This window comes from Sinocyclocheilus rhinocerous, unplaced genomic scaffold (assembly GCF_001515625.1).
Source record: "Sinocyclocheilus rhinocerous isolate Xijiao unplaced genomic scaffold, SAMN03320098_v1.1 scaffold588, whole genome shotgun sequence".
Taxonomy (NCBI): Eukaryota; Metazoa; Chordata; class Actinopteri; order Cypriniformes; family Cyprinidae; genus Sinocyclocheilus; species Sinocyclocheilus rhinocerous.
In genome coordinates this window covers 610,271-619,610 of record NW_015635063.1, presented here as the reverse complement: position 1 = coordinate 619,610, position 9,340 = coordinate 610,271, and the positions used below count along the sequence as shown (strand labels likewise).

Here is a 9,340-nt window from a genome sequence, read left to right as displayed (position 1 = left end):
GGGCGTGGACCAGTCTTAACTTTTATAAAGAATATCTCTTTTGGTTTGAGACTTTAGTCTTTGCAACTTTAGGGATCTTATCTATTCACGAACAGCTTGTAACACTCCAAAGAGAAAGGAAAACTTGAAATCGCATCATATGACCCCTTTAATATTTTTGCTTGCTGAAATTTGAGCCATCCGAATCGATTTGAACAGCTAGTTGTTCATGCATTTGCTAATGTCTTTCTCCACAGCCTGATGGAGAGGATGTTGGAATTGGCCGTAACGGGAAACCGAGAGGCGACGACGGCCACGCTGCCGCAGCACACGGAGAACGCGGTGCGTCTTCTGCACATGGTGCAGGACTTCCTGCAGGCTGAGGGGCTGGTGAATCCCGCTCTGTGGACTGAGAAGGTTCTGGAGGAGACGGTGACTCTGATGGACGGGCTGATGGTGTGGTACGCCTCTGGCACGCAGTGGCTTCAGCTGTCTCAGGTGGGGCTACGGCTGCTGCTTGGGTTCATGGCACAGGAAGACCCACAGGTGAGAGGTCATAAGGTCAAATGTGACCACAAAACCAGTCATAAGGGTCAATTTTTTGAAATTGAGATTTATACATCATTGCCTTTAAAGTTGTCCAAGTGAAGATCTTGGCAATGCATAATACTAATCAAAAATTAAGTTTTGATATATTTACGGTCGGAAATTTACAAAATATCTTAATGGAACATGATCTTTACTTAATATCCTAATGATTTTTGTCATGAAAGAAAAATCTATAATTTTGACCCATACAATGTATTGTTGGCTATTGCTACAAATATACCCGTGATACTTATGACTGGTTTTGTGCTCCAGGGTCACATATTAGGTATTGATATACAGTACCGTTTGGGCCCAGTTTTAGCAAGGATGCATTAAATTGATCAAAAGTGACAGTAAAGTAATTTACAATGTTACAACTGTTTTCTATTTCAAATAAATGCTGTTCTTTGTTCATCAGAAAATCTTGAATCTTGTGTTTTCCACAAAGAAATTAAGTAATAACTGTTTTCAACTTTTATAGTAATCAGAAATGTTTCTTGAGCAGCAAATCAGCTTATTAGAATGATTTCTGAAGGATCATGTGACACTAAAATTCAGCTTTGCATCTCAGGAATGAATTGCATTTTAAAATATATTCAAATTGAAAGTATTACAGTGTTACTGTTTCACTATAAAACTGTACTGTACTGTACTTTTTTTAATCAAACAAAGGCGAGCATTCTTTTTAAAACATTAAGAAAATCTTACCAACCCCAAACTTTTGAATTAATAATCATAAACGTACTCAAATCTTCAGTTCATTCACATTGTTCCTCGTTCTGGCAGGTGTGTGCCATGGCTACAGCCAAACTGAATGGCATCTTGCAGACGAAGACGGTGGACTCTCAGGACGAGGCCTGTTATCTTCTGGGCCGTGTGGAGGGAATCCTCAGGCGCTCTGTGAGCGAGGAGCGGACAGAGGAGACCTACTCGTTTTTAGTGCCTCTCCTCCGTACCCTCCTGTCTAAAGTCCACAAACTCCTGTACATGGAGCTGCACCTTCCTTCCCTCCCCGACACCAACGGAAGCCCGTCTTTCTTTGAGGACTTCCAGCTGTACTGCAGCTCTCCGGAGTGGAGGGTCTATTTGGATAAATATGTAAGACCTGTGTTAATACACTAAATGGGGACAATTGTGATTTTAAGCTGGATGAAGTCTCACGTATTTTCTATTTTTGATATGTTTAACTATTAATACATTGTAGTAGTTGGTTGGTTTCTGCTCTTCATTGTACCCTGTAGTTAGTAAATCAGAATTTTGTGTATCTGTTTTATCAGATTATTCCCTACATGAAGCAATATGAGATCGAGACGTTCAGTCAGGGTCATGAGAACATGGCTCTTTACTGGAAGGACTGTTATGAGGCGTTCATGCTCAATCTGCACCGCAGGGACCGAGAGAGAGGAGAGAGCAAGATACGCTTTCAGGTGCAAAAACATCTACACTCACACACACCACCGTTCAAAAGTTTGGGGTCAGTATCATGTTTTTTTTAAAAGAAATTGATCTGTTGAACTTTGTATTCATCCAGGAATCCTAAAAAATATGTATGGTTTCTAAAAAAAATTTATTTTACAAAAATATGAAGCAGCACAACAGTTTTCAACATTGATAATAATCAGAAATGTTTCTTGAGCAGCAAATCAGCATATCTGACCCTGGACCACAAAACCAGTCATAAGGGTCAATTTTTTTAAATTGAGATTTATACATCATCTGAAAGCTGAAATAATTTTGACCCACACAATGTTTTTTTGGCTATTGCTACAAATATACCCCAGCGACTTAAGACTGGTTTTGTGGTCCAGGATCGCATATTAGAATGATTTCTGAAGGATCATGTGACACTGAAGACTGGAGTAATGATGCTGAAAATTCAGCTTTGATCACAGAAATAAATTACATTTTAAAATATGTTCAAATAGAAAATGGCTATTTTAAATTGTAATAATATCTCACAATATTACAGTTCTTACTGTATTTGTTATCAAATAAGTGCAGCCTTGGTTAGCAGATTAGACTTCTTTCAGAAACATTGAAACTTATTTTCAAAAACTTTTGAACAGCAGTGTTCAAATTTAATGTAGAATTCACAAACATTTTCGTTTCCCTCAAAAACCCTCAGGAGCAGTTTGTGGAACCGTTCAGCCGTCGAGGGCGTCAGGAGAACCTGAGGTACAACAGCATGCTGAAACAAATCCACACGCAGAACAGCGCCATCCTCAGGCAGTGGAGGGCGGCGCGCAGAGGACTCTTCTGTGAGAGAGGACCCTGGGTGGACAAGTGAGTGTTGTTTCTGTCCGTAAATGTCACTGAGACCAGGAGTGGATACTGTTTGTGCAGGTGGAGGTGTATACATCTACTATAACCAGTAAATCACATATCATATAATCAAATGTGTTTTTGACAGGATGTAACATAATTTAAAAAAGAGAGAATTGTGCTAATTAATGTGGTGTTTAAGGCAGCTGTTTGTGTTTGGCAGGCAGCAGAAGGACATGCACTGGAAGCTCTCTAGCGCTGAGAACTACTCCCGTATGCGACTCAAACTGGTGCGGAATTACAACTTTGATCCCCATAGAGAAGCCAGTGCCTTGAGAGACAACCTAGGTAAGATATACACACCTAAAAATGGTCACTTGTAACTTTTATAAATCTTGTGGTGGGCATTTATAAGAAATAACTGGTTTTGTGTGTGTTACTTCAGGTGTGCAGCACCAGCAGGTAAACGCCGAGTCGTTGTTGTTAGAGGCGGTGAAACAGGTGAAGGTCAATGATCTGGAGGATGACATCCTGGAGCTCCTGGAGGAGGATCCTGCATCGGCCAATCAGTGAGTCTCAGTTTAGACGGACAGGAGCAGTAACCAATCACTGGAGCTAAATACAGAAACACGCTTTTACTTAAAGGGTTAGTTCACCCAAAAATGAAAATTCTGTCATTAATTACTCACCCTCGTGTTGTTCGAAACCCGTAAGACCTTCGTTCATCTTCGGAACACAATTTAAGATATTTTTGATGAAATCTGAGGGCTCTCTGACCCTCCCATAGACAGCAAGGTAACTGCCATGTTCAAGGTCCAGAAAAGTACCACGGTGATTGACAAAGTAGTCCGTGTGACATCAGTGGTTAACTGTAAACTGTACCGGATTGCGCAAAGAAAACAAAAATAAAGACTTTATTCCACATTTTCATCTCTACTGCGTCACTTGTGGACGCGCATTCACGACAGTATCATGACGCGAGCGTGTGGCGGCGCCGGCGCTGACCCAGATCCGGCGTGATGACAATGTGGAATAAAGTCGTTATTTTTGTTTTCGTTACGCAAAAAAGTATTCTCGTAGCTTCGTAACTTTACAGTTGAACCACTGATGTCACACGGACTACTTTGTCGATCATCTTGGTACTTTTCTGGACCTTGAACGTGGTAGTTACCTTGCTGTCTATGGGAGGGTCAGAGAGCCCTCAGATTTCATCAAAAATATCTTAAATTGTGTTCCGAAGATGAACGAAGGTCTTACGGATTTGGAACAACACGAGGGTGAGTAATTAATGACAGAATTTTCATTTTTGGGTGAACTAACCCTTTAATAACTGGATATGTAAACTCTTTGAAACGCCTTGAATAATGTTTTTTTTATCCATTAAAGATTAGATTTTAGTTAAAAGATTTGATAATGATTTACGCCTGTAATTTTTTCATTGCATATAAAGGCATTCATGGCTGTTTAAATGGGATAGTTTGTTTACATTTTGACATTAACATGTCAAATGTTTTTTTTTTTTGCATTATCAATTTCCATGTACAGTTTTTTTTTTATTGTTTTGAAAGAAGTCTCTTTTGCTTAACAAGGCTGCATTTATTTGATCAAAACTACATTAAAAACAGTAATATTGTGAAATATTATTGCAATTTAAAGTAACTGTTTTCTCTGTGAATATATTTTAAAATGTTATTTATTCCTGTAATCCAAGCTGAATTTTCAGCATCATTACTCCAGTCTTTAGTGTGACGTGATCCTTCAGAAATTGTAATATGCTGATTTGATGCTCAAGTAACATTTCTGATTATATTATCAATGCTGAAAAAGTTGTGCTGCTTAATATTTTTGTGTAAACCATGATTTTTCAGGATTCTTTGATGAATAGAAAGTTTAAAAGGGCAGCATTTATTTTAAATATTTTTTTGTCAAATTATAAATCTCTTTACTGCCACTTTTGATCAATTTAATGCATCTTCACTGAATAAAAGTATTAATTTCTTTTTAAAAAATGCATGTAAACACACTCGCTGTGGTTCTCTTAGGGCTGATTGTGAAGAGGCGGGTCAGAAGGAGAAGCTGGTGATCTCAGAGGACTGTGAGCTGGTCACGGTGGTTGACGTCTATCCGGGTCGTCTGGAGCTCACCACACAGCACATCTACTTCTACGACAGCAGCACAGAGAAAGAGGAAGGTGAGGAAAAACTGGTACAGTGAAATTTAGCAGTGTTTGAGGATAGAGATGATACTGATCTTCATTTTCAGGTGTAGGTCAGGACTTTAAATGGCCTCTGTCTCAGATCAGAGAGATTCACCTGCGCAGGTACAACCTCCGGCGCTCGGCTCTGGAGATCTTTCTCATCGACCAGACCAACTACTTCCTGAACTTCAAGAAGGAGGTCAGGAATCTTACAGCATCTTCTTTTTCTCTTTCCTGTATGAACGTAATGCTACATGCAAACTCTTAAAACTGCTTTATAATGAGCTGATATTTGTTTTTTGTAAACACACTCATTGAGTCTCATTCACTAATAATTGAAGGAATTAATTGAATTGAATGCTTTGGCAACTAGCTGAAATAAAATACATTTATTTATTTGTTTTATATATTTGTTTTATTTCAAGCAGCAAAAATTGTTTTATGCTTTTAGTCAACTATATTTCACACTAAAATTTGTTGGTGAATGAGCGTTGTTATTTTGTAACTTTCCCACCTTCTTTTGTTCAGTCTCTTATGATTGGTTGTTTCTGTTTGATTGACAGGTGCGTAATAAAGTGTACAGCCGGATGCTGCTGCTGCGCTCTCTCTCTCTTCATGCCACTCACTCACCGCAGGAGCTGCTCAAAGCCTCTGGACTCACACAGGTCACTGCACACATGAAGCATCTCTGTTTCATATAGTACATCACTGAAGGTTCAGAGCTGACTTTTCCTTCTCTCTGTCATCAGAAATGGATGAACAGGGAGATCTCAAACTTTGACTACCTGATGCAGTTGAACACCATAGCAGGACGGACGTATAACGATCTGGCTCAGTATCCTGTGGTGAGTGACACTTACACAGCCGCTCTGAGCTCTGTTTGAATGTGGCCACACATCAGCGCTCATTCGCTTCCTGAATGATCTTACAGTATGTGACTTTCTCTGCTGATTGTAGTTCCCCTGGATCCTGTCGGATTATACGTCCGAGGAGCTGGATCTGTCCGATCCGCGGGTGTTCAGAGATCTCTCTAAACCCGTGGCCGTGCTGAACGAGAGGAACGCCAAAGCCGTCAGAGAGAAGTGTGTTTCTGTCTCTGTCTCGTTCTCTCAGTCCTTTTGGTTTTATTCCAGTTCAGAAAAAAAAAAGTATAGCTAGTATAGTAAGTTTTAGTTAACTATAACAACACCTAGGCAGCATTTTTAGTCCTCTGAAGGATTTACCAAATAGTAGGCTGTGAAATTTCAGTTTTATAAAATACCTTGTATTGGCTAAATACGGTAGCATTCATCCGTCACACGTAACACAATCCCAGAATGCATTGTGATGAACATGAAGAGTTTTGTAACTGATAAGCAAACTTTGTTCATCACTGAAAAGTTTCATTAACCTCTGATTAAAATTTGTGCTGTCAAACGATTAATCGCATCCAAAATAAAAGTTTTATATATATATATATTTATATTCATATAAATAATATCATATATAAATATATTTAATATATAAACGTAACATATTTTTTAAAATATATACATGCATGTATGTGTATTTATATATACATAATAAATATACACAGTAAACACATTATGTAAACAAAAACTTTTATTTTGGATGCGATTAATCGCGATTAATCGTTTGAAAGCACTAATTAAAATACATTATTTTGTCCATTATTTGTGTTTGAAATGTATTTGTTTGGGTCATTAGCTCGGCCACATGCTAACTTCAGACTGTTGGAATAATCTTTGAGCATCAAATCTCTTAATGTATTATTTTAAAGTTATTTATATACTATTATAATTTTTTATTAATATTTTGGATTAGCTTTTTAGATTTCAGTTTTCAATTTTATATTTGTGTTTTTATGTTAAGGTTTAAGAATTTTGTTTGTGCTTTTGTTGTTTTTAGTAGTTCTAAATATTTAGCTTTCATTTATTTTGATTTCAGTTTTAGTAATTTTAGTATGATTTCATTTCGTTGCCAAGGCAACATTTTTAATTTTATTTTAAGATCTATTTTATTTTATTTCAGTTACCAAAGCCCATTTTTAATCATTTTAGTTTTAAAACTTAAACACTGGTCTTGTATGGTGTTCTCTGTCACTTATGAGGTTCCACTTTGAGGCGTTCCCTTAGAAGGTAGCTTCCTATTTAACAGTGAAGCAGTTCACAAGGTTTAGGAACAGAGCAAATGTTTTGAAGTGTCGGCAGTGAATGCAGCTGATTGTAAATTATGCTTATTCTGCAGATATGAGAGTTTTGAAGATCCCACGGGCACCATAGACCGTTTCCACTACGGCACGCACTACTCGAACGCCGCTGGAGTCATGCATTACCTCATTCGAGTCGAACCCTTCACATCCCTGCACATCCAGCTGCAGAGCGGCAGGTAATGCTTGTCTGGTTTTATGTCTTTTTGCCTTAAAATTCGGTTTCACTGTCTTTCCTCACTTTCTTTTGTGTCCCTTTTTATGAACCAACTCACAATTTTTCATAAAATTATTCACTCAAATTATTTTGCATGCTTTGAGAAGAAAAGGTTACTGAAGTGAAATTCATATAAAGGCCTCATATTCTAAGATGTTTTGTAGCGTTACAGGATTATTACAGTTTTTACGGTCTGTCCCTTAGAATTAAACAGCCTGTTTTTGCTAATGTGCCTTTACAAATTCTTCAAATAAATGGTCTCTGTTATGATTGGCTTTTGACTGATTGATTTCCAGTTTTTGTTGTTGTTACATTTTTTAGTTTTCTGCAGAAACTCTGAGCACTTTTCATACCCTTTTTTTCAGGCTGAAGCACATTTGTTTCAATCTATAAGAATGGGCCTTTCTCACATTTCCGGGTTTCTCAGCAGCGGAAGTCGTCATAGTTGGGATAACTTGAAGAGCAGTGAATGGGAGAGTAGCACAAATATATTTTTTGCATTCCCATTTGCTCAAATAGTAACGATAGTGTTTTCATGACTTTCAGTAAAAGGAAAAAAAATTGAGAGAGACTGATACCGGCAGTCAGAAGAGAGAACGATGTCAAATTTACCGTCCCTCCTATAGACGCTGCATAAGAAACACCGGCGCATTAGCGTAAACTAGTTTTTTTGATGCAAAGGTAATATAATACCCAGAATAGTGTTATAAATGTACATACTGTACACTACCAGTCAAAAGTTTGGGATATACTGGAGTAATGGCTGATGGAAATTCAGCTTTGCATCGCAAGAATAAATTATATTTTAAAGGATATTAAAATAGAAACCATTATTTTATATTGTAATAACATTTTGCAAGATTACTGTTTTTTTCTGTATTTTTGATCAAATAAATGCAGCCTTGATGAGCATAAGAGACTTCTTTTAAAAACATTACAAGTCTTACTGATCCCAAACTTTAGACCGGTAGTGTACATTTAAAAAGAAAAAATACAAATATGAAAACTTCCGAGTATTTACGATGCTGATGACGCATCATCACAGTCTTGTGAAAAGGGTCCATCATATTTTAATATATTTAGGGTTGCCACATCCTCATAAAACCCCTTTTCATTATATGAATAAAGTTGGTCTGACTGTCTGGCAGGTTTGACTGTGCCGATCGTCAGTTTCACTCTATTCCTGCTACCTGGCAAACCCTCATGGACAATCCCAATGACGTCAAAGAGCTCATCCCAGAATTCTTTTACTTCCCAGAGTTCTTGGAGAACCAGAACGGTGAGTAAATGAAAGATTAGTTGAGCTAGTACTGCCAGTTAAGCTGGAATAGGAGAAAGCTTTTTAACTCTCCTGTTGTGGCCAAAAAACTGGGTACAACACCTATTGTAGCTTTTCAGAGACAAACAAATATAAAATATGTGAGAGATTGAATCATTCCCATCAATTTCTATTGTGTTCCTTCTATTGTGTTAGGGGTTAATTTGACCCACATATTTTATGTTTAAAATGAGCGGGACAGATACAAAAAAAAATTTTCTCTCTTTGGTCAAGACTACTTGTAATGAAAGTGAAAGTGACGTGACATGTGGCCAAGTATGGTGACCCATACTCGGAATTAGTGCTCTGCATTTATCCCATCCAAAGTGCACACACACAGCAGTGAACACACTCCCGGAGCAGTGGGCAGCCAATTTTTTTGCTGCGGTTCAGTGCCTTGCTCAAGGGCACCTCAGTCATGGTATTGAAGGTGGGAGAGAGCGCGGTACATTCACTCCCCCCACCTACAATCCCTGCCGGTACGAGACTCGAACCCGCAACCTTTGGGTTACGAGTCCGACTCTCTAACCATTAGGCCACGACTTCCCCGTGGCCTAATGATTAGAGGCC

General features: G+C 38.1%; 1 protein-coding gene across 1 annotated transcript in view; it reads left to right on the top strand.

Annotated features, from left to right (window-relative positions):
• Window positions 1–9,340, top strand: part of nbeal1 (neurobeachin-like 1) — a 68,271-nt gene that overhangs the window by 46,461 nt on the left and 12,470 nt on the right. The window contains exons 29-41 of the mRNA XM_016560904.1: window positions 237–525; window positions 1,354–1,665; window positions 1,845–1,994; window positions 2,693–2,850; window positions 3,053–3,177; window positions 3,275–3,398; window positions 4,872–5,020; window positions 5,092–5,225; window positions 5,590–5,691; window positions 5,776–5,871; window positions 5,984–6,108; window positions 7,274–7,414; window positions 8,601–8,731. Of these exons, the coding sequence (XP_016416390.1) occupies window positions 237–525; window positions 1,354–1,665; window positions 1,845–1,994; window positions 2,693–2,850; window positions 3,053–3,177; window positions 3,275–3,398; window positions 4,872–5,020; window positions 5,092–5,225; window positions 5,590–5,691; window positions 5,776–5,871; window positions 5,984–6,108; window positions 7,274–7,414; window positions 8,601–8,731 (2,036 nt within the window). The remainder of the gene's footprint in view (window positions 1–236; window positions 526–1,353; window positions 1,666–1,844; window positions 1,995–2,692; window positions 2,851–3,052; window positions 3,178–3,274; window positions 3,399–4,871; window positions 5,021–5,091; window positions 5,226–5,589; window positions 5,692–5,775; window positions 5,872–5,983; window positions 6,109–7,273; window positions 7,415–8,600; window positions 8,732–9,340) is intronic.